The sequence below is a fragment of the Fusarium venenatum genome (assembly GCF_020744135.1).
Source record: "Fusarium venenatum strain MPI-CAGE-CH-0201 chromosome Unknown EDB82scaffold_4, whole genome shotgun sequence".
Lineage (NCBI taxonomy): Eukaryota > Fungi > Ascomycota > Sordariomycetes > Hypocreales > Nectriaceae > Fusarium > Fusarium venenatum.
Window position 1 is genome coordinate 5,451,957 of NW_027072132.1, and position 23,196 is coordinate 5,475,152.

The window sequence follows — 23,196 nt, forward strand, 5'->3', positions numbered from 1 at the left end:
ATTGAAGACAAGAACGCATGGTGAAAGGGGCTTCGTCCTGGAAATGTGCCAAGCATGCTTGCTATTGTATATGATGTAAGAGAGAAATTCTCTAGAAATTAAAAGTGGGAGTCAGAAAAAGCATATATATACTGAAAGAGCTAATCCTGTCACTTTTCTTCCTTTTGATATCGGGCTGTGAAATACTTGCAGCTCGTGAAGATAATGTGATCAATCGGGAGGAGCTCCTTTTGTAACAAGGACATGGCGATTCAAGGGTTCAAGAAACAGAGGAGACTTTCCTATATCATGACCCAGCTCCCACGTTTCCTAGCCAACTTTAAGGTTATTAAGATAATTTAGTGTTAACAGGCCCATTTGGTCCGGATCGCCTAAGCACTGTGAAGAGAAATGTATTTTTTTCTTCTATTTCGGTAATCGTAGCTCGGGACAAAATGCAGATTCTAGGAAGGAGAAACGATGACAGTCTTGAGTTAACTTAACTCGAGGCGAGACAACAGGGACCCATGCATCCTTACATTATAGTGCGGCGGTTGGGGCCGGGAACATGGGTCGAGCTGATGAGCAGTGGATGGACTGATCTAAGCCAGGATTAAGGGCAGGATCATTTTGAAATGGGAGGAACTCGTCAAGTATGTAATTATCAGTGCGCAAAGGATCAGTGCATCTGTTGGTCTTTGTAATTGCAAGATGGCCGAGGGTTGATTTGGATGCTCCTAGGTTCTGGCACCAACATAGTAGGGTAAGGAGCTATTAATCGATGTCATGTGTCATTTTGAACTGAACTAATGCTGGGCTCATCCCAATGTAGACGAAATTCAGGTACAAATATGCAGGTGAAATGCGGGAGCGTCCAGTAGTGTAATTGGTGTTATTTTAGTGTACCTTAGATGCTATACATAGCAACCTGGAACGGAGAATTGTGTGGAATAGAATTTTCCAGAGTGTCGTCTGATGCTATGTTTCGTGGGATGGCTATTCGCCGTGTCTTGTTTTAGCGGGCCCATCAACCCGTTTAGGCGTTTGCTTGGCGATACCACCAGAAACGGTGGCGGGTATTCAGGTGTCTCAGGTAAGGTAGGTACGCTGGTAGGATTGTTCTCGGACACAAGGTCATCATCAACCAACCCTGCCTAGAGAGTCTGCCAACCTGCCAACCCGCTTGAAAATCACGGAATGGAAGGTGCCACACTGAGCCTCAGGCTTGATTAAAGGAGCCTAGCTCAGGCCAAGGCAAGGGTGGTTTAATGGCCGGGACCTCTTTTCCCATCCATCAGCAACATCAGCACTCTCCATATACAGTAAACGCTGCCGACCATGCATCTTTACTTGTCACCTACACACACCCGAACGGAGCCGATGGACATTTACAGTTACAATGTTTGATGCTCAACAAAAAAAAGAAACAAAAAAAAGATGAGAAATGACGGCATAATGCGGGTGCTATGTCATCTGATTTGGCTCATGCCAACATCGTCCAACTCGAGCCTCAAGACAAACACAAACAGCAACAACATGCATGGGTATCCAGCCATACAAGCCAGGATTCCCAGAAGGATGGCAGACAATCCCGTCCGTTGTTTGTGCCTTTGGCTACTTTGGTCACAGCTCAGACTGTAGTATTGACTGACTGTATGCGCTACTAGTGTAGCGCAGTTAAGCTCAGACAACATGGGGAGGTTGTCGTGCTTCAGATCTGTCGCAGGACAGGGTATCGCGCCATGACAATCCTGGTCTACGGCACCTGAACTGGATCTATGCTGTTCTATCTGGCTTCAGGTAAAACGCTAGCAGTAGAGGCGTTTGGTCCTCTCCCCTTCGGGTTACTTCGTCCTGGCCATCTTCCCCCCTTCTGGGCGATCATATTATCGTTTTGTTCTCTTCTCACATTCTCCGTCTTGACTTTTTCCCTCTTTCTCTCTGTGTTTCTGTTTCTCTTGGTGTCCTTTTCTTGTTTCGAACCCTTACATTCTCTTCTTGTTGTAACGTTATTCGCTCATTCTTGTTACTTTCCTATCACGGTGCTTGGCCGTGATACCTACTTTCTTTCTCTTGCTCTCATTTCACTTACAAGCTGACTGGATCATACATCTATATGCATATCGTCAACTGGATGGCCACCGAGGCCCCTATGTGAATATTTGATCACTTAACGCTCCTTCTTAACCTTATTCAACGCTGAGCCAGGGTTCTGAGCTCAATTCTCATCAATTGCGACTGGCATCGCAAACGTTTCTGGTCAAGAATGTTAGCCCTCCAGACACGGGCTGTATCGAAAATTTTACCTGGACAACAGTATGCCGGCATACCAAAAGACATCGACAACAATAACTTGCAATCTCTCGACCCAAGGGCACCCGTAGTGGTTACTCAGACCAAGATGGAGTCTCGTGTCGTTGTCGTCCCAGTCCCGACAACTGTCGTGGTCACACATTATGTTCCTTCCAACACCACAAAGGATGCCGATAGCGCCGCTCTGCCAACCGTTTCAACACCACCTGTCGGAGACGTGCCACCTCCTCCCGAGGCTCCCGTAGCGGATGGAGATGCTCCGCAGTTTGCGTCTTTCATCCCTCCTACAAGTCAACAAATCAGTCCTGTTCCCACGACCGCACCTGGACAAGAACCCCCTAACGAAGTTCCTGTAGATGATGGGAATGCTGAGTTTGGAACCTTTGTCCCTATTACGAGTCAAGAGGTCAGCCCAGTTCCCACTACCGAGCCCGTACAAGAGCCTCCCGCCGATGTTCCTGCAAACAATAGAGATGCTCCGCAATTTGCATCTTTTATCCCCCCCACGAGTGAAGAGGCCGCTCCTGTCCCTACAACTGTGCCTGGACAGGAGCCTCCTGCCGAAGTTCCCGTAGCAGATGGCGATGCCCCTCAATTTGCATCTTTCATCCCTCCTACAAGTCAGGAGGTCAATCCGGTTCCTACTACTATACCTGGGCAAGAACCTGAACCTGCACCACCCGCGACTTCACCCGAGACGACAAGCTCTGTCTCCCCGACTCCTCAATCCACGTCCCAGGAAGTGTCCCAAGAAACGACAACCGCTATCGAGCCGATCGCGGAGCCAACTTCGCAGGAGGCACCACAGGAGACGACAGAGTCAACTAGCCCAATAGATGTACCTGGTCCTGCGACGACGGATGCTGAGAATCCTGTCCAAACTTCTTCCCAGCCTGCCGTAGGAGAGGCGTCACTCGACGGGCCTGACCCTGTGACGACAGCTGCTCCAAACCCTTCTCAATCATCTACTCAAGCAGCTACGCAAGGAGGGCCTGGAAACACACCGGAGAATGCTCGTCTAATTATCGAGACGGAGTCATCCTTGTCACTGTCTGCAACACCAACTTCCGAAGTTCTTCAGTTTGACACTGCACCATTCACTTACACTGGCCCTTCGGCTCGGTCGACAACTCTCCAAACCCGACGAGGGACCAGCACTGATGTGTCTGTTGCCGAATCCACCCAGACATCTGATAGCTTTGGTGATGATGACGGCGAGACGGGCGTTGCTGGTTCTGAACCCCTTTATACCACTGCGACCCTGGCTGATGGTGTTGTCACAACAATTGAGCTCAGTGCAACTGCCGGAAGTGACCATTCGGAAACCCAAAGCCCCGATGCCTCTGTAAAAGACAAGTCCGATGGTGAATCAAATGTACCTCCAATGGTTGTTGGAAGCGTTCTTGGTTCAATTCTAGGAATATCCATGCTGGCGCTTGTCATCTTCTGGCTTATGAGAAGACGCAAATTACAACGCCGCAGAAGCACGCTCCTCACTCCTCTCGGGGCTCGCCCAGGGGCACCACCTGGTAACTTGATGAAGTATGAGATCGATAACCAATCTTTGGGCCCAACACCCCGATCTACCAAAGTCGCAGCTTCTATGAGCGCCAATGCCAAGAAGTTTAGCCAACGCATCCGACAATCTATGAGCGATGCTTCCCATATCGGTATGAGTCGAGGGAACTCCCAATTCGGACATGAAAGTCAAGCGATGACCGCAGGACACGCTCACAGCAGAGCAAGTTCAACTCCGGGACAACAACCACAAAACGGATGGTGGGCGGAGTTACTTGGAGAGTCGAACATCAACGACCCTCCGGCAGTAGCTCCTCCCATGCAGCAACAAAGTTACGACGGAAGACGAACACCAAGTCCTAACCCGTTCTCGGATGCCAACTCTTCTGTTGCTGCTCCTCCGGCCCCTTTCCACGAATACTCCCATAGTGTTCCGCCTCATGGCTCAATGGTCCCACGTCCATTGTACCCTGCTCGAGAGGACGATCCTTTCGCTGACGGAGATTCGATTATATCACCAGAGCTTGCGCGACAGTCGCCAACGATCTATGCAGGGCCTGGACGACGAAGCCCAAGCATGTCGAGGAATCTTACGCCTCAATCGACAGGTGACAACGTGAATCTCAAGCCCCAGGAGGTTTGGCGTGGCAAGGTTCACTCAAATCCATTTGACTTGGAGCTTGATACTCGAGTTGTTCCCAGCATGTACGGCAACATCCAGCAAGTGCCTCGGCACACTGTTGCTAGCTCATTTTACAGCACCGCCAACGCTGGCAACAACAACAACCAATACACAAGCAGGCAGTCTCGTGCTGACAGCTTCACTTCGAAATACACCAGTGGAGTGAGCTCGGTTGGCGAGTGGCCTCCCGTACCACCTCGAGTTCCTAGCATCTATAGCCGGTATGGTAATGATGGGACCGATTTCCCTGTTCCCGCTCAGGACTTCAGAGGCAACGACGACAACGCCTGGAGACATGGAAATGGCAATATGATGTGAGAAGTTATACCAGGGACACAAAAAAACAATTCCATTCGTTCCATCTCGGCGGAGGACCATCATAGATAGGTTCTTTTTGGAAGATTCATGGCTCGCTGCAAGGCTGAGGGAGGATGACGAAATTTAGAAGATGGATAGATGGGTGTTGATGTTTGATGTCAGCGTTTATGCTTATGATACCACGGAACTGGGCTTTTATCCTTCTTTTCCTTGAAGAACGCACACCAAAACGGTCGCTGCTAGAGTCAAAATCAGAAAAGCTTGCTATGCTCCGCCGAGACTTTAGTTATATAACCCTATTAATAAAATTGTGCCGTTCATGTTATTTGTTGAGCTTTACAGTGATGTGTTCAACATGCTTCTCAATATCTATGTTTATGAGTTTAGATAAACTCTGTCCTAAGTGAGTATGACTTTTGTGAGTGATTATATACTATTCAGCTAAAGAATGAGTTCTTCAAAGCATGTCTCGATGAGTACCAGCTCGCCCACAATCAGAGACTCTTTCAACATGGGAGATGAACCGTCTTCTAGATGGTTTCAGAGAGAGAAGTCAGAAAACAATGATTCGTTAACAATGACAAATGACATGCCAATGTGGCCAAGTCTTGACTTTTTTCGGCAATAAAACATCGAGATAGAAACCTGCTCGACTGGGCTATAGTAGGCGCATCTCGGATAGACCAAGCGGCGGTAACAAAGCCCCTAGAATGAGGCTCCACAGACTGCAGATGCGGCAAAGACTCGATTTGCTTCAAAGCCATAGGCGTAAGTGTCAAAAATCCAAACACAGGCTAAAGAATGCGCAACTTGGACCAGGGCACGCGGCTCTGGTATCACAAGCGGGACTTAGTCGCTTTGGAGTCTGTGCCAAGTAGAAGTCGTAGAGGCCCTGATTGCCAGTCGATCACATGATACTAGTGAGGAGAGCACGCCATTTGTAGAAGAAGGGAATAGCAGTGCGGCAATTCTTGTTAGTGAAGGGGGAGGTATTAATTAGGCCATAAGAGCGGACAGGAACACTGGGTATTTCTACAACATATTCATTTGTTACGCCTATTGGGGGTGCTAGTCTTTTATAATATCGGCAAATGCTATGACGGCCCTGGCAGTGTATCTCAACGTAAGGATAGCTAGAGTCTAGAGTATAGCCGAGTATGACTTTTGGCAAGTTCAAAAAGTCATGATAAGCCTCGCATAGGATGATAGTTTCTTTGTTTATTGATATTTGTTGTAGCATTCTTTACCTTTTTGGTTGAGTACTTGTCTGCAAAGTACTCTTGAGCCACTCGATAACCCACATCCCATTCACGTCCATCCAACCAAATAACACGCTTTGTTTAGTTCAGCACATCCCTCACAAACTCATGACATCAGACGCCAAACCTACACTGCTAGAAACTTGTATCTGATTGGGTATTTGCGGCATTTCCATTAAAGACTTGGGGTCTCGATGCGCGAGATGGACACGTCTTGGCTACGCGCCCAGGTCTTTCGCGCGTAAATTGCCCGTCGCACGCGCGCTAAACACGGCCTTGATCCTTGCTTCTTACAGCAAAAAAAAAAAAAAAAAAAAGGGTTTGCACAAGGTGGTCAATCATACGACCAAGCCACTTCACTGCCAATGTCAAAAATTAAAGGAATAAAGGGAAAAGAATGTTGAACAATGATTTAGTCAAGTTAATAATAAAGTAGTAGTAATCACATTGTCCATAAGCCGTTCCGTCAATCCATCTAGATAGATACCCTAGGTAAAATTACCCCTTTTCTCCTGAACCGGCCCAGGATGCAATCTTCGTTTTATCAAAGCGTCACCTCAACCGAGATGAGATAACTCAATCACCAAATAGTATACTATTCTCCAGGTCTCCGTACGGGACACGGCCTCCTGCGGCCTCCTCGAGGGGAGAAAAAAAAAGACCCTTCATGCCATAGCCGCTTAGTCTAAAACGCCGTCGCAAAAAATAGTATGTAAAAACAGACATGTACAGGGAGCGTTTCTGTACGCCCCGGAAGATCGGAGCAAGATCCAAACAATGAAAAATTAAAGTGAGAAACACACGTGCGTAGGTGCTGCAATAAGTGCTGTCATGGTATCATGTACACAAGGAACTGGGATTCTGGTTCATCACCAATCCAGTATCCCTCAAGCCAACAAATCGAAACTCGAGGACAACCACTAGTCGAACGTGAGTCGCCGTTGCGCTCCGCTCACGGGCGTCCTAGTTGCCGTGAGCGAGACTGGCGTTTTGAAAGGCTTTTGTGCTGGACTGGGTGTGATATTGACAAATTCGGCAAAGTCGAAGGCTTGGCTCGGGGTGGTTGGGAACATGTTACCCCCGCCAGGTGTCATCATCATGGAAGAAGGCAAATCCATCTTGTTATTTTTCTGGGGAGGGGTTGAAGGAGGTTCCATTCGTGTTCTTGTCGAGGTTCTGACAGCCGGTGATGGTGAAGCTGCGAGATAAAGGAGGAGATCTGCGCCCTCCTCGCCGGTCTTGCCGTTAGGACCTTGGCCGGCCTCGCCTTTGCTTCGCTTGTTGACCGATCGGGTCCGCATGGGAGGTGTGCGTGGAGGAGATGATCGAATGTTGGTAGGGTTGAAAGAGTGAATAGGCAGAAGATCGTCATCATCGTCTGAAGGGGCTGCAAAATTAGGTGATGTCAGGTCACGACCCATCAGACCCTGTTGATAAAAGGAGACATCGGGTCCGCCCGAGGTAGTGAAGTGCTGTTGCCGCCGGGGCTTCAGAGGGGATGATCGTGCAATGTGATGCGAGTTCTTCCATACACTGCTGCTGCCGAAGGATTTGTGTGCTGTAGGAGAGAGTCGGAATCGTTTGCTAGGGCTCGATGAGACATCATGAAAAGTGGCGAGGTATGTGCGCTTGCGATGGCCGGTGCTGCCGTTGCTGGAGCCTATCGCATCTGAGAATAGGGGAGCCTTCATCGGGGAGCTCATGAGAGCCCTTGATGGATATGGGAGATCGGATGCGCTTGATGATGAGTCGGAGAGGACATCTGTAGGCTCGGCCAAGCGCTTTCTTCGCAACTCTTCTTCGACTTTGGGCTCGATGGAGTCGAGTGTGAGGTCTTCCCAGCCATGCTTTGTCTTGAATTTTGCGAGGGCGAGGCGGTTCTGCAGACGGCGTGCGATCTAGAAGTGGGGAAGTGTCAGTCAAAGGTGATTTTCAAGGGGAAGCGGAAGAGTTCAGATGAGAATTGAATCGAAATCAAATCTGAGTAGAGAGAATTAAATCACTTACCTTGCTTACTTCTGCACGCTTAAGCACACTGTCAACGACATCCTCTGGTTGCTTCTTCCACGGTGAAGACATTGCTGCTGCTGTTGCTGCACTTTGTGCACTTGCTGCTAGGGGCAACCGCCGTGCAAGATGAAAGAAACTAAGTGGTCGAATCGATCGACGAGGTGACTAAAAATGCTGTAATAGATAATTGGTGATACTCGTAGACAGGTTGAGAGTCGGTTCAGGTTGGATGAGGCGCAAGAAATGGTTCAAGGAGTGAATTGTGGTGAGTTGGTTGGTGGATGGTTTGCGTGAATGAATGAAGAATCAAAGTAAAGTTTGGAGAGAAAGAGAAGCATCCAATGCAGACGCAATCTCGAGGGGCCGTTACAGCTAGGTACTGTACCTGTAAGGAGCTGGAGCCTGCTAAAGTTGGCTCAAGTGGACCCCGCTAGCTCTGCAGGTGTCCGTCATCAAGTACTGAGTACTTACACTTCCGAGGCGGTTTGGGCCCCGTGCTACTACGGCCGGGTAACCATTAATGACCTCTATAGCAGCATGAAAGTTAGAGGAGAGTGGAGGGGAGAGCTTAGCTGCTAGTAGAGCTTGGATCTGTGTTGTAAACAATCGTTGCTTCTTTGTTCATTGACTGCTTTTGTTGAGGCTTTGTTCTTCTTTATGATCCTTATGCAGACCTCGTGATATGCACTTAGTGTCTGTGCATACCTGATAAATACTACAGTGTCTAGTATAGTAGCCTGTTCCAAGTCGAGACGAAAAAGAAAGAGGGGGAAACCCATCAACTGTAACTTGTCCAGATTTCAGTATCCGAGAAGGCATCACCAAACATGAGATCTGACATTCAATACGTCAACTAGCTTCTTCCAGTATCCGGTCGCTGGGGCCACCGCGCAAAATCTGGTCACATTCCTCTGGAAACGAAACCCCCAGTTTGCCCACTAACCCTGCAAGTTTTTTTAATTAGACAAGTAGAGTGTACTTGAGTACTTTGAGAAAAAGTATTTATGCATGCACTTTGCACGTTGGTGCTGTCCAATCATAGACTTCACAATGATACCTTCTCACTCGATCTCACGCTACTGGGCCAGCAATGCGTTTCCTTTCCCAGTTGGAACGGAAGAGACACCTCCATGCAACCCGGGCTTTTGGTTCACAGCTCTACGGATACTATCGGACCTTTTGATAGACTTCTATCATTGTAGATCGAGTTGACGTTGGGCTATCCATATTCGTGATATTCATCTACTAGAATTATGCAACGATGTTTTACACTATTTTTCTCTGTATTGTCATAAGTCTATTGTCGTTGTTCTTTGTTCAACTCCTTGCTGATCATCCTTCTTTTTGATTGGCCCCTGATTGTTTTCGAGATTCAGTAAAACTCGGTGCGGACTGGCCACGATGCAAGGGACTGGCTGACCAAATATCGGCTTGGCGATCAATTTTAGAGATTCTATCTCCTTTCCTCTATACATACTGGTAAGCGGAAAGGAGGCAGATCCCGTGCATGATTTTCACGGAGCTCTCCTATACTCTTAATTTCGCTAGCGAACGGTTCGCACGCTGGTTCAAGTTTGTTAAGAAAAAAATCCTTTGTTTTTTCGTTGCGTAAAGTTGATGACCTACCTAATGCAGCTGCTCTATCAAATTCAATTGAGCCTCACATCAGAGTTATCTTCTTATCAATCCTGTGCGTGGTTCATTACATTTTATCGTAGTAGGTAAGTAGTCAGAGTTGGCATTCGGATTTGTATTATAACATCTATAACCTGGTAATTATTCGACCAGGTTATCCAAGTTTTTCTTCTCTGGTCAACTCTCAGAAAGGTGATATGATTGATATCAAACTTTGAGGAGAACCCCATCAAATGATATACAATACCATGTAATGGTAACTTCCTGTCTGAGCAACCCGTCACTGATGATTAAGCCATTGGCCAATCAACGCTCGGGCTCCTAACAAGGCATATGTAAGACGAGCGACCGCATTGAGAGCATACGAGAGTTTGGGAGAGACACATCTTTGCTCAATTGGAGAAGCGGGGAAGCAGAACTCTGGTTCTTATCATTGATAGACGAACTTTGTTTGGCCTTGACGAGTCGGAGACGGCGTCGTGCTCTCCGGAAAACGTACCTAGTTTGTCGATGTGTTGGCTTGACAAGGTCTCTGATTCCATGCGCTCAAATTATAGATGACGCATAACAATAAAGAAATGTCTTAGCTGCCCATACTTAGCTAATGCCCACGTCTCGATCATAACACGGGACAAAGTATTTTGTCGTCAGTTGGTCATCACCCAGTATCGTATCCATCAGCTCACCCTCCTTGTAAAATACCCCTCAGAGGTGCATTCTGCATACGTGGATCTTTTACTTTGGGTTTAACAAGATATGCGCGTTGTCTTTAGCATATGTACCTATAGTAGTAAAAGTATGTCTGCCGTGTGCCTGTTTTCTTATTTTCTCTTCATTTTATCGTGATGTGGGATGGGCGAATAAATTTCGATCCAAAACAGGATAATCCCCAAATGAAAAGTATCACCAATTTTCACATGCCCGACCGGCGTTACAGTGTATGGAGCCCTGACGAGCAGTGCCTTGAATTCTCCCGAGATCTGAAACGAGATGGATGGCCGTAGCTAAGTTAGATACGCACCATTTCAGCTATTGAAAAAAACCTTGAATTCCATTCTTTGGACCGCTCATCAGAGAAAGACTGTTGTGTCGCATTGCTAAAGTTGTGTGCATGAGGCGCATGCGCTAGCAAAGCAGCATTTGAGCAAGGCCTCGCAATCATGCCACCATCAAACTGGTTTATCCCCCGAATGCACATACACTATTGCAGCATCCTTTCAAACTTAACGTCGGATCTTGAATGAGAGCGCAATTTCGTTGGATGGTCTATTACTATCGGCGCCAGCACAGGATGGTCCCGCCTAGACGCTGGTAGAGAGACCAGGGGCTTGGTCTTGTTTGTCTCGACGTCATCGACTGAGGGGTGACGACGTTTTGATGTTTTAAAACAATATCAGTGCTTTCATAGCAGAGTAGCCATAAGGTATCACTTGCTTGCTACCTTGCACGGCGAGAATTCACCGACTATTGAGTGTTGAGCATTATCGGCAAGGGAAGAGGCATGCGCATCAACTAACGGACGCCGTTGGTTGAGTTTATTGCTCTCAAGATTGGGTTCCCGCTGGATGCGGATGCGGCTGCTTGAATTCAATATCAAAGCTCCACTGATAATTGGATAAGTTGTGGTTGTGCCTGGTTAGAGAACCCACGAGTCCACCATGGATCACGATCGCTCTCGACTCGGCAAATATTGAGTGCTTGGCTTCTTGGCCCGACTCCTGTACAAGGATTAGTCTGCGCCAAAGGGACTGTTTAATCAACCTACGGATATAGGATAGAGACCAGTGAAGAGATGAAATTCATGGCATTCCTAGTGCCTACATACAGAAACTCAGACATGTCTTCTCGAATTCAACCACTTTAGTCTTCCAGCCACCATTATATCGTGGCCTGGCTACTCGTGATTGGTAAAGACTCTAACCAAGCTCTACCTAATAAACTCAGTTACTGACTGCATGTTGAAGTTGAGTCGAGGTGAGATGAGTTGTAACGGCCGCAGCCCACCAATTCCAGCGGATCCTCCGGCCCAAGCTCCATCTGGCTGGCACGTTCTCGGCGGGAGCAGAAGCACGCACCAGCCACTTTTACTGCTGCCCGCGGTTGTGGCCGTCCAGATTGTCTGTCTTCCATACAGAACATCTTCCGCCATCTATAATCAACAGGGATGGGTAGGGATACCCAACTCGTCCATATCCATCCGATCCTTCCAGGGGTCGACGGGGTCGACTTTGAGGGTTATCTTCCAAGGCAGAGGTGAAAATAACCCATGAAAACGAGAGTAAGAGGGTGGATTTTGATTTGAATATGGATTGTTTTATCTTGTTGCTCATATCTAGTCCTTAGTACTTTAGTACCTGAGTAGTACTTGCACGTTTTCTCTGCTTCTTCCTTCCTCCTTTTTTCTTTTCTGCACCTTCAACCTTCCTTTCCCAAACTTTTCTAAGAAGGAAGCCGCGACTGCTAGTGATCTTATAGCTTGCCTTCTTGATACACCCCCCCAAAATCGGGATCTCACTCCACCACAAATCTACGTTACCACCCCATTCGTTCTTCCAAGCTTACAATACGAGCGCGGGCTCCTCTCTCGATTCTCGACCCTCCGGTTTCTTGGTTACTTCATACAAACTCAGTCTCTCGCTCTCGCGCTCTTTTTTCCTGTTCTGTCTTATCCCCTCTGCCACGGATCGCTTGAACGGCTTCTTGCATTCCCCGCGACTTCTTTCCTTTCTTTTCCCTTGAATACAAACATCACGAATTAGCCCGAGAAAAAGCAGGCCTAAGTCGCCGGCGACATGGCCCCTACCTTCCTCAACAGCCTGCGCCGCCGATCGAGGGCCAGTTTCCGTACCAATCGCTCTGCAACAGACACTTCTAGTGATGGCGCTGCATCTCAGGGAGAGTCCCCTTCGAGTGGCTCATTGACGCCGCCATCAATCGATATTCAGTCTGATCCTGCACTACATCTGCAAGTCAAAGATCAGCACCTTCAGCGTCGACAGTCTCAGATCTCTCATAGTCAAAGTCAGCAGCAAATCGTACAGCGACCACCACTCACGTCCAGTTCGAACCGCAACAGCGTTTCCGGCATGTCGGGCCTTGGAGCGCCTTCAATCAACGGACGGCAGGCCCTACCATCATCGCCGTACGCCCCAAGATTGGTCAACATAACGGAAAATGCATGGGTATGTCTTGGATGTTTCCGTTCTGAATCGCTCTATGGCTCGTCGATCTGGTGGCGCACCTGCAAGTGCAAGCCATGTCGTCAGGGGTTTATTACACATCATGCTATCAATACATACAAACCACGACAGCTTTGCATAGCGATCATTGCTAACAAGTGCTAGGTTTACCAAAAGGTTCTTCTTGTTTATGGGACAATTGGAAACCCCGCCGAACATGTTCTCGACGGAACTCTCAACGTTTGTCGGCTCGACGATAACTTTCCCGCGATCAGCTGGCCCGTCTGCAACTCTCACTTCAAGGCATTGGTTTACTTGCAACCAGGACCAAACAAGTTGCGCTTCGAGTTTTCGAGTCCCAAACTACCCAATAGTAACAGCTCGAACCCGATTCACGCCTCCTACCTTACCGTTCATATGCTCCCAGTCAACAATTCTCCGCCGCTGCAGCTTGCTATACTAGTTGCCAAGGATTCGCCAGAGACATTCGATGCGTCGCCCGCCCGGGCCGAAAAGGAGGGCAATGGACTGGAGACTGCCGTGAAGAAGTTCAGGATGGCGGCGTACCTGTGGCAAGCATTCACCTCGGAGCAGATGTGGCGGAACAAACTTGGACGGCGCGCATTCCGTTTTGATGAAGAATGGACAACAGGTTCGGCCAACTATCGTGACCGAGAGAATGGCACCATGCGTTCCGAAGCCAGGGTTCATATTATCCGCACCGACAAAACCACTGCTGAGATCCGGGACCTTAATAAGGCCCAGCAAAACGAAAAGGCTACTGAAAAGGGTGCTCTGTATGAGATTGCCTCTGAGGCTGTGAAGAAGTACTTCAACCCACTCCCCGGCCAAAAGCTCTACGTCTCGTGTCTACTCTTGGACTCTCATTGGGATAGGGCCGCAAATACTGTGACCGGCCATGCTGCTCTTGGAGGTGGAGACGGCGATCTGCAGCTGGCAATATTCGGATCGCACTGTCTTCACAGCTACCCATCCACCTTTGAAGAAGTCGTCCCTGCTTTCACCGACTGTACTCCAACAGACACAAACCACGTGGCCAACGACTGTAACGAAGCGGGAAGCTCTTGGGAAGCTGCCAATATCGGTATCGGCGCGCACATGCATGAGACGGGACATCTATTTGGATGCCCGCACCAGGAGAGCGGCATCATGTTGCGAGACTATGTGGTACTTAACCGCACTTTCGTAGCCCGAGAGGCCTACTGCACAAGGACAAAGTCCAAGGGTGGAGTCGCGCTCCAGACTGATGAATGTGGTTGGCATCGCCTTGACTGCTTGCGCTTCCGAGCTCATCCGGCGTTCCGTCTCCCTAACGACCCTCCTATGAACCCTGACACCGGTATTCAGGCTTTCCCTGTGGAGAGTGGCAACATCCTAGTCATGGCAGCCACTGGTGTCTTTTTCGTCGAAATATACGCCGAGGGCGATGATGTCTGTCATACATGGATCGAGTATCCTATTGACCAAGGAACTCCATCCCGACAAGTCACACTCAGCGAAAGTGAGCTACGAGGCAGATTGCCTGACAAGAAGAGAAAGGGTGCCATGAAGATATCTGTCAAGTCATATGGAGGTGGGTCAATCGATATTGACGACTACAAGAAATTTGTTTCAAAAGAATCGCTTGTCAAGCTCGCGAATGGGAAGAATGGTTTCCGAAGCCAGAAAATGGGTTGCTCTAAGATGGACGGAACCCAGCCTACGGAAGCTGTCTTCACTAGCGCCATCAAACAAGATCGAATTCTTTCTCGTGTGGTAGTCTACCATGGCATGGCCGTCGATGGAATGGAGTTCGTCTACGACGATGACTCTAGGCAGTTGTTTGGAAAGAAAGGTGGCAAGGAAGGAGGTGATACTTTTGAATTCGGCAAGTTCTCCATTGAATCACAGGGGCACAAGAGTCTAACATGATACAGATGTCCGTCGCGGTGAATACATTAGCGGTTTTGTTGTGCGGTCCGGTTTCTGGATTGACGGTATCCAAATTTTGACAAGCTTGGGTCGCAAGTCACCCATCTATGGCAATGCACATGGAGGAGATTCGTAAGTCTACTACTTATCCATTATCAACTTGACTTTACTAACATGGTTAGACGCACTTTGATACCGCCTCGGGGATACATCATCTGTGGTGTTTCTGGCTCATGCGGTCAGTGGCTCGACGGCTTCTCGGTTATTATCACACGATGAACGCAAGCACAATCACCTCTACGGCAATTTTTGAACACGATAACTACAGGATAAGAGTCATCCACTGAAGAAGAAGTATTAATTGGTAATCATAAAGAAAGGAGGAGGCGGTATGCGCCCTTCCTGCGTACTAAGACACACTCAATTGTCTTACAGCGACCAGACAGCTACCGCAAGCATTGTTCGGGACCTTTGTCTGAGTCCGGCGTTGGGAGTATTTGCTTTTGTCCACCGCCTCGAAGGAGGCTGCACACGTACATACATACACACTTGCATATCAAGTTAGTGGGAGAAGCATACACATTATACCATGAACAGGAGCAGGCCTGAATAAATACCGCAGAATATATCTCAACTTGAAATCGAGTCTGAGATTTTATGCTATACCAATCAGTTATGTTGTGTGGTGACATTTTGTGTAACTTTGTATAAAGTGGTCTTAACATAAACCTATCTGAGTGTAGGAAGCGTCTGTGCGAATACGACAGGGCCAATGTGAATCTTGCATGTGATAATACCTCCAATGTGACAACTGCTGAGCAATACTGATGCAGGAACTTCGTATCGTTATGTAACTAATAAGAGTACCTACAGCTTGTCATGCGAACGTGGCATTGATGCCATTCTTAATCACCACATGTGACAATATTAGCATAATACCTAATTCCAATGGCTAGAGGGTGACTAGTTCTGAGTGACTTGGGTGAAAACGTTGGGCCTGTAAGCCGTGGATCACGTGTACTAATCAACGCTAGCGCCCATAATGACGGCATCCACCCAAGCAAGGAAGAAGTTGGATGTCCCGCCGTGAGAGAGAAACCGCGACGCCAATCCTCAACGTCAACCACTTCTGGGAAAACCTGCTCTTGTTTTTCCCTTCCACAACTTCTCGACGTCTGAAAATTTGACAGAATTTGAGCTTACACAGCATCGCTTAACCCAGTAACGCTACTTCTCTACCACTACGAAGATACTCTGTTCTATCTGTTGGAAGACACCGCCTGCGTCCGACGTGAAGCTACTTGCGACTGCGATACCCCTCCCCCGAACTCAATTACCTGTACCGCTTCAGCTCTATCGAACCTTGTTGTAGCTCGCCTCAATATGTCTAGAAGGAGCAACACCATGTCAGGCTCTAACGGCAACACCAAGGACGTTATGTCATCTAACAGCCCAGGTGAGATTCAGCCTATGCCGAGATATTCAAAGCAAGTTCAGGCTCGTGAAGCTAACATTGCTGTTCCCCATAGCCATTGACAAACAAAAGACCCTTCTTTCTGCTGATGTTGGACACTTTTCTCTGGTGCGTGCCATGCACCTTGCCGATTTGATTACCCTCATGAACGGTACGTACACCTGGACCCGAGACGACGGTACCGTCTCTCAGATTAGATTGTTTTGCTAAACCGTATCCTAGGCGCATGCGGTGTCATGTCCATTTTCTCTTCGCTACGATACGCACTCGGCGATCCCAAGGATTTTGATAATCTCTGGCTTGCTCTCTTCTTCCTGCCTTTCGGTCTTTTCTTCGACTTCTTTGATGGCAAGGTTGCTCGATGGAGGAAGAAGAGCAGTCTGATGGGCCAAGAGTTGGATTCTCTTGCTGATTTAGTATGTTGACGTGTTCCTTTGGCTGTGACCGTCGAGTTCTAACCTAAGAACTAGATTTCATTCGGTGTTGCCCCCGCTATGGTCGCCTTCACCCTTGGTTTCCGTTCCGTTGCCGATACTGCTGGTCTTACATTCTTCGTTCTGTGTGGCCTCACTCGTCTTGCTCGCTTCAACGTCACTGTCGCTGTCTTGCCCAAGGATGATACCGGCAAGAGCAAGTACTTCGAGGGAACTCCCATTCCCACTTCGCTCGGTATGGATGCCATCATGGCCTACTGGCTTTCTCAGCGATGGGTTCACGACAACCTCCCTTTCGGTGTCTGGTTCCAGGGTTCCGCCCTCGAGTTTCACCCTGCCGTCCTCCTGTTCATGATTCACGGCTGCCTCATGACCAGCAAGACTATCCGCATTCCCAAGCCCTAAAGGGCTACTCGAAAGACCATTTAACATGGTATAATGGTGTGGCATGGCCACGTTCCAATTTGGGCGGAGTACCGGATATGTGGCCCTGATATGGCGATATGCTTTGCTATTTTGGATAAGTGTTGGGCTTGGACCGAGGGTCGCAACTTTGGGTCAAGGAAAGCAAGCAACAGACGTGAATTGGTTTCACCGCACACGGGCGAGGACATAGTCTTGTTTTGCTTGATAGTCTCGGTCGTGGAATGATTCACGTAGTTCATTGATATGACGGTAGTTCATGATACCCATACATTCTTTGTTTCCTATTTCGGGACCTTGCGAGCTTGCATGGTCGGTGAGAGTTTGCTTGAACACAATAGTCGTTGGCTCAACAAAACTTCCCATGCCGACCTAGACCACAACATAGACTTAAATATCTCAACTACGCTCATCTCCACTCTCAAGGATCGGCACCTTTTTTAAGAATGGTGAACTGCCGAAGTCAATTTGTCGGTGAACATTTGATTTGATTGTTTGCTAACTATCCGTGTTTTGACCGACAATGATGAGAGCATGGAGGCAGTTATTTCGCTTGAGAAAGAAGTGGATGGTGTGAATCCTTTTAGATCTGCACATTCATCCTTCTTGTATGGCAGCAAATTGCGGTCACTCCCTTACAACTTGGCCAAACACTTGCAATAATAGTCACGAGTCCTTGAGTCACTGCTGTTTCGTGGATGCTCAACAGAGCCACGAAGATGGGCAAACACCAGAAATAGTTCCAGACGCGATGTTTACGTAGAGCTGGAGGCTCTGCTGTCGGTGGATCGACAAAACATGACGAGGCTTGGCTTACCCAATTTACCAGGAAGTAAAAATATGGGTAGACGGTAAGTGATGACGCTTGAGATCTTCATCAAGACAAAGAGCAAAAGAAAGAATTCTGTCTTTTATCTCACCAGACAACAAACTTGAAAACCCCAAGGTTTAGATATCTGCCTGCGACACCTTGATATAAACCAATCAACGCTTCCAACTCAGTTGGTTGAGTCTGAAACATGCAGTTGCTAGTACTGAAGCGTGACTGGAAGAACCAAAGAACATGTCCAGGGTAAGAAGACATGGGTTGCAATACACTGAGGCTGTGCTGAAGGATGAGTGAGACGTGAACAATGCGCTAGTAAACGTTAGCCCAACAGTGACGAGTGGCTGTGCGATGGTGATGGACTGGGGCATGAATGTATGAACGTACGTTGATCATGATCGTCATTAATGCGTGAAGAATCATACCCAATTCGGTGTCTAGTCACATTCATGATGTATACGATAATGCGTGTTTCCTATGATGGTTACTCAAAAGAATGAGAATCATGTCGTGATAATATGGGAAGGAGCACACGTTTGCCTCTTGCTCTTGTCCTTGCTCCTGCTCTTGCCTTCTCTCTCTTCTCCTGCGCCAAGGTCTACTTATCTTTTTGGTGTTGGCCGCAGCCGCTTTCGCCTGCCCCTGCCTCCATTTCCCTCCATAGACTACTGTATCACCAACACCAACGGCTCGTTTTCACCAACATCACCAACAAGATGACGATCCACGAACCGACCAAACATCCATACTATTCATAAGCGCCAGATTTGAAGCATCACCGACTTTGCAAACACGATGGCGATTTAGTCTACTCAGTCTAGGCTCTAGCCGTCATTAGGTCACTCAATGTGATACTCTACCCACAACAATTAGAGAGTAGATCACTGCCCACACACAAGAGGGGCGAAATATCTTTTCTCACTTTGGCTTGATTGATGAATTCTATTTCTGGTTCGCCGTCATGATCCATCCCACCCTCAATCTCGGTTCCTAGTAATATCAACCCAAACCCAAACAAGGATAAGCCATGGATGGAATCTCCCAGGCTCCAATCCTCTAAACCCCGGACCTGAGCAGGAGCTTCTACTGCAAGGCCAACCTTAGCGAGTCAGCTCTGACGGCTTACTACCATGGACCAATATTCCATCCCACTTACAAGGCGGGCTAATACCCTTGTCTCGAGCTGCAGGCTGTAAGCGCAGCCGCGACCCTCTCTATCAACATATTACCCCAAACGTCCCTGATCACGTCTTGTCTCATTGTTTCCCGAGTTTTCTCTCTCTTGGCTGTCTAGTTCATCAATATTGCTCCTTCTGAATCTCTAATCTATTGTCTTGTTTCCAATTTATTTCCAAATAAACCACTCACAGAAATAATCGATATAAATAGGAAGGAAATGAGGAGAAGCGATCGTTGCTAACATTGGTTCTGCTTACCACATCCCACCAACTTCACAATGGAACCCCTACGAGGCGTATCACGACAGGACTCTGAGAAGTCTGAGGCTCATCGACAAACCAATCGTTCCAATGCTACCATTCAGCATGTCGCGGATACAATGATTGCCGTTACTGAATCTTTTCGCCACCATTACCAACAACAACATGGCGGTTACTCCCCAGCAGCTCCAGCTCCCGCTTATACGAACCTTAACTCTTATTATCAACCACGCAGCTATGCCCACTCCAACAATCGCTCCAATTCCAATTCCAATTCCCACGCTCGAAGCCCATCAAGCGTGAGTGAAGTGTCTCAGGGCCTTCTGGACATGGACATAGTGAGCCAGATGACTGCCTCGGACGTGTCACCTGTTTCACCTCCTCGAAACAATTACATGCCTACCATACTTATGCCAGGACGATATCCGAATGCTGAAACGGATTCTCTTCTTGACCGAGAGCTAGAGCCAGATATGACTGAAACCTCTACTCGCATGCCTGAAGACTTAATTCGACTCGCAACACCAAATTTACCACCACGACTGGACACTCCTCACACACCATCTCACTGCTTTAGCGTTCCTATAACTCTCGCGGATCCTCAATCTTACGTACCTCCGGCTTCAAATGCAGGTCTACATCCAGCGGACTTTTCAGTCAACCGCGGCGGATTTGTCCAAGCCACGAGAGGTTTTGAAGCTTTCAGATCGACGACGCAGCATCATCAATACATGGTTCTCAGACCTGATATGGGTACCCGGGAGTTACCACTAGGCACAGTTACACATATACGCGCAGGCTCTGATCCATATTCGGCTTCATCTGCTACCCAGGGTCTGCGCAGGAAACCTCTCAACGAAGGAGCCAGACAGATTGTGTTTAACCACCCCTGCAATGAGGGCCTCTTCGTTACTGTCATCTGCATGGCCCAGCTCCTGACATATGCTAGCCTTGCGCAAACTTTGACATCGGCACGACGAATTGGCGAATCATTCTTCGAACCAGAGCGTACGACACACCTTGCGTGGTTTACTTCGGCATACATGCTGAGTTATGCTGCAACAATCCTTCTGGGAAATCGGATCGGAAACGTATGTGGCCAGAGACAAGCCTTTGTTGCCGGTTATTTTTGGTTTGCGCTCTGGAGTCTTTTGACCGGTCTGAGCGTGTATGTGCACAGTTTCGGAGGAGCTGTCTTCTTCTGTATCTGTCGTGCAATGCAAGGCATTGGCCCAGCACTCATTATTCCCAATGGCTATGGATTGTTGCTCAGGGCTTATCCTCCCGGACCTCGCAAGATGGTTGCTATGGGCCTGTTCGATGCCTCTGCCCCTTGTGGGTTCGTCGTTGGCTCCGTCATGACAGGGCTTTTCGCCAAATATGCGTCCTGGCCATGGGCTTTCTACTGCTTAGCTGCAGTTTGCATGGCCCTCGGTATCTCAAGCATGCTTGTGGTTCCTGCCAAAAGAGTTTTGGTCCATAATTTCGAAGGCAACCTTTGGAAACGCCTAGATGTATTTGGTTCTGTAACTGGCATTTCTGCATTGGTTCTGTTCAGTGTTGGCTGGAACCAAATACCCATTGTAGGATGGGACACCCCGGAAGCATACATCTTAATTTTTACAGGATTATTGCTCATTCCATTGTTCAACTACTCCGAGTCCCAAGCTAGCCATCCTCTGGTGCCATTCAAGCAAATTCACATCACTGCTGGTATTACACTTGGCTTTGTGACTGCCGCTTCGGCAGCGTTTGGGATTTGGGTCTGGTATTTTGCCCAGTTTATCGAAGCTTTGAGAGGATGGGGGCCTCTACTCACGAGCGCTGGTCTTGTACCGATACTAGTAATCGGCGTTGTTGTTGGCTTTGCCTGCTGGCCTTTTGCAAACCGCGACTTCACCGCCCAGCTTGCTATGGTGAGTTCGTCAATAGCAATCTTGATCAGTTCCGCTTTGATGGCTACAGCTCCAGCAAAACAGGAGTATTGGGCAAATTCGTTTGTTAGTGCTATCTTTATGGGAGTTGGTATGGTCTTGATAATCCCATCCGCTTCGACAGTGCTCGGGCGAGATGTCCCTGAAGGACAGCTGGGACTTGCAAGTAGCCTTGCCAACATGGCGGCAGCATTCTCTTTTTCTGTTGGACTTGGTATGGCAGGAGCTGTAGAAATGGGAAAGAAAAACAATAGGAATCCTTTGGGAGGGTACCGCGACGCACAGTATTTTGGTCTGGGACTTGGTGGGCTGGCCTTCATCCTGGCCCTTGGTCTACTTGGCGCGGCATTGCTTCGGCGTCGCAGGGATTGATTTCATGAATTGTTTGCCTGGCGTTGAAATAGCTTGGGGGCTTGCGAGCCTACTTATACCCCATGAGCGTGCATATGACTTTACATAATGCCTTCACAGTGTACATATATCTTTCACAATGAAATAACTGAAGTAAAAAGGTTGCCCGTTCTTTTCGTCCTCTCGCTTGTCTTTGTTGAATCCTCATGTTTGTAAACACAAACTCCACACGAACATCGCAGGATTGGGGATATAGAGCCAGTGGGGGGAAACCAAATCAAGCAAAGCACTTTGGAAAATCAGAAACCATCCAACGCCAGAGAAAATACATGTGATCCCTTTCTTTCTTTCCCGCCTCCTAAATCCCGAAGTTTTCTCTCTTTATCGACTTCGCCTCCCTTTAAACGGCTTTCGTGGGTCGCGTTGTACTACAGCAGCAGTTTGAGGCATGACTTCGTCCTCCTCGGTAGTAGAAGTGATCCGTGGTCCTTGTTGTCGTTAGGAGATTATCGGCCTCCACGGCTGAAACCACCACGTCCACGACCACCACTGAAGCCTCCGCCGCCACCACCACCTCGTGAGAAACCACCGCTGCCACCGCGACCTCCACGGCCACCGAAACTGCTTCCTCCACGGCCACCACCGCGCGAGAAACCGCCAGCGCCGCCGCGAGCACCACCGAAACCACCACCGAAACCACCACGACCGCCACCGCGAGCACCGAAGCCGCCGCGACCACCACGGGCACCGCCACGACCGCCGCCAGCGCGCTTGGGCTTGGGAGCACCAGGCGGGGGCTTAGGCTTGGGAAGGAACTTGTCGAGGGGCAGGAGCTTCTCGGAGCCAATGTAGAACTTGTCGCCCTCCTTGAAAGAGGTGGCCTGGATGCCCTCGGTGGGCTTGATGGTGAAGAAGACCTGGTTGATGGGGCCAAGGACCTCGTCGACCTTGCCGACGGCCGTCTTGTTCTCGAGGAAGATCTGGGCGTTGAAGTGGGGGACCTTGGGGTTGATGGACTCGCAGACCATCTCGCCCTCACAGGCGTGCATGAACTTGCCCATTTCTGAGAGGCGTTAGTTGTTGACACGTTGAGAAGAATAGATGTCATGGTAGTAGAACTTACCAAGGATCTGGGCAGGAGGGCCCATGTCTCGCTGCTGGAAACCACCGCGGCCTATAATATGTTTGTTAGTACATTGTCTTGCGAATGCGAACTCCGCTCTTTAACAGTTATCCATCGCAGTCTCCAGCCTCAATTGCTCTGCTCTTGGCGGTTCCCTCATTCTGAACCACCAATGTTCTCAGGTGCGACCTGTCAGGATAAGAAGAAGAAAAAGACGTACCACCGCCACGGCCACCTCCAAATCCACCGCCGCCGCGTCCTCGCGAACCTCCTCGGAAAGACATGATGATGAAGAATAATCGAGTTTGCGCTTAGTCGCCAATTGTGATGAATTTGATGAATTAAGGATTCGCGATCCGAACGCTCG

General features: G+C 48.6%; 6 protein-coding genes across 6 annotated transcripts; 4 read left to right on the forward strand and 2 right to left on the reverse strand.

Annotated features, from left to right (window-relative positions):
* The first annotated feature begins 1,592 nt into the window (after positions 1–1,592).
* On the forward strand, positions 1,593–2,204 carry EDB82DRAFT_339283 (uncharacterized protein). The gene has a single exon (XM_065607507.1). It carries the CDS (start codon positions 1,758–1,760, stop codon positions 2,076–2,078), a length of 321 nt encoding a protein of 106 aa, XP_065463492.1. The 5' UTR covers positions 1,593–1,757; the 3' UTR covers positions 2,079–2,204.
* Positions 2,205–6,989: 4,785 nt separating this feature from the next.
* Positions 6,990–8,898, reverse strand: EDB82DRAFT_480943 (uncharacterized protein; the record flags this gene model as incomplete). Its single annotated transcript, XM_025738925.2, has 4 exons — positions 6,990–7,967; positions 8,077–8,244; positions 8,551–8,670; positions 8,785–8,898. 4 exons carry the CDS (start codon positions 8,896–8,898, stop codon positions 6,990–6,992), a joined length of 1,380 nt encoding a protein of 459 aa, XP_025593638.2.
* A 3,347-nt stretch (positions 8,899–12,245) lies between these two features.
* EDB82DRAFT_339305 (putative peptidase family-domain-containing protein) lies at positions 12,246–15,188 on the forward strand. The gene is made up of 4 exons (XM_065607508.1): positions 12,246–12,896; positions 13,059–14,781; positions 14,831–14,957; positions 15,008–15,188. Exons 1-4 carry the CDS (start codon positions 12,507–12,509, stop codon positions 15,102–15,104), a joined length of 2,337 nt encoding a protein of 778 aa, XP_065463493.1. The 5' UTR covers positions 12,246–12,506; the 3' UTR covers positions 15,105–15,188.
* A 691-nt stretch (positions 15,189–15,879) lies between these two features.
* Positions 15,880–17,148, forward strand: EDB82DRAFT_339307 (uncharacterized protein). The gene is made up of 4 exons (XM_025738927.2): positions 15,880–16,281; positions 16,355–16,450; positions 16,522–16,715; positions 16,770–17,148. Exons 1-4 carry the CDS (start codon positions 16,209–16,211, stop codon positions 17,136–17,138), a joined length of 732 nt encoding a protein of 243 aa, XP_025593640.1. The 5' UTR covers positions 15,880–16,208; the 3' UTR covers positions 17,139–17,148.
* A 1,922-nt stretch (positions 17,149–19,070) lies between these two features.
* Positions 19,071–22,110, forward strand: EDB82DRAFT_339471 (major facilitator superfamily-domain-containing protein). Its single transcript, XM_025738928.2, has one exon. The coding sequence runs from the start codon at positions 19,439–19,441 to the stop codon at positions 21,725–21,727; it is 2,289 nt and encodes a 762-aa protein (XP_025593641.1). The 5' UTR covers positions 19,071–19,438; the 3' UTR covers positions 21,728–22,110.
* Positions 22,111–22,212: 102 nt separating this feature from the next.
* Positions 22,213–23,113, reverse strand: EDB82DRAFT_480947 (Gar1/Naf1 RNA binding region-domain-containing protein; the record flags this gene model as incomplete). Its single annotated transcript, XM_025738929.1, has 3 exons — positions 22,213–22,769; positions 22,830–22,880; positions 23,050–23,113. 3 exons carry the CDS (start codon positions 23,111–23,113, stop codon positions 22,213–22,215), a joined length of 672 nt encoding a protein of 223 aa, XP_025593642.1.
* Positions 23,114–23,196: the final 83 nt, after the last annotated feature.

Coding starts and splice junctions, on each gene's coding strand:
- EDB82DRAFT_339283 (XM_065607507.1), top strand. CDS start 1,758: ATGCTGTTCTATCTGGCTTCAGGTAAAACGCTAGCAGTAGAGGCGTTT.
- EDB82DRAFT_339305 (XM_065607508.1), top strand. CDS start 12,507: ATGGCCCCTACCTTCCTCAACAGCCTGCGCCGCCGATCGAGGGCCAGT. Junction 14,782..14,830: donor AGGTGATACTTTTGAATTCG/GCAAGTTCTCCA, acceptor AACATGATACAG/ATGTCCGTCGCGGTGAATAC. Junction 14,958..15,007: donor AATGCACATGGAGGAGATTC/GTAAGTCTACTA, acceptor TAACATGGTTAG/ACGCACTTTGATACCGCCTC.
- EDB82DRAFT_339307 (XM_025738927.2), top strand. CDS start 16,209: ATGTCTAGAAGGAGCAACACCATGTCAGGCTCTAACGGCAACACCAAG. Junction 16,282..16,354: donor TATGTCATCTAACAGCCCAG/GTGAGATTCAGC, acceptor TGTTCCCCATAG/CCATTGACAAACAAAAGACC. Junction 16,716..16,769: donor TGGATTCTCTTGCTGATTTA/GTATGTTGACGT, acceptor CCTAAGAACTAG/ATTTCATTCGGTGTTGCCCC.
- EDB82DRAFT_339471 (XM_025738928.2), top strand. CDS start 19,439: ATGGAACCCCTACGAGGCGTATCACGACAGGACTCTGAGAAGTCTGAG.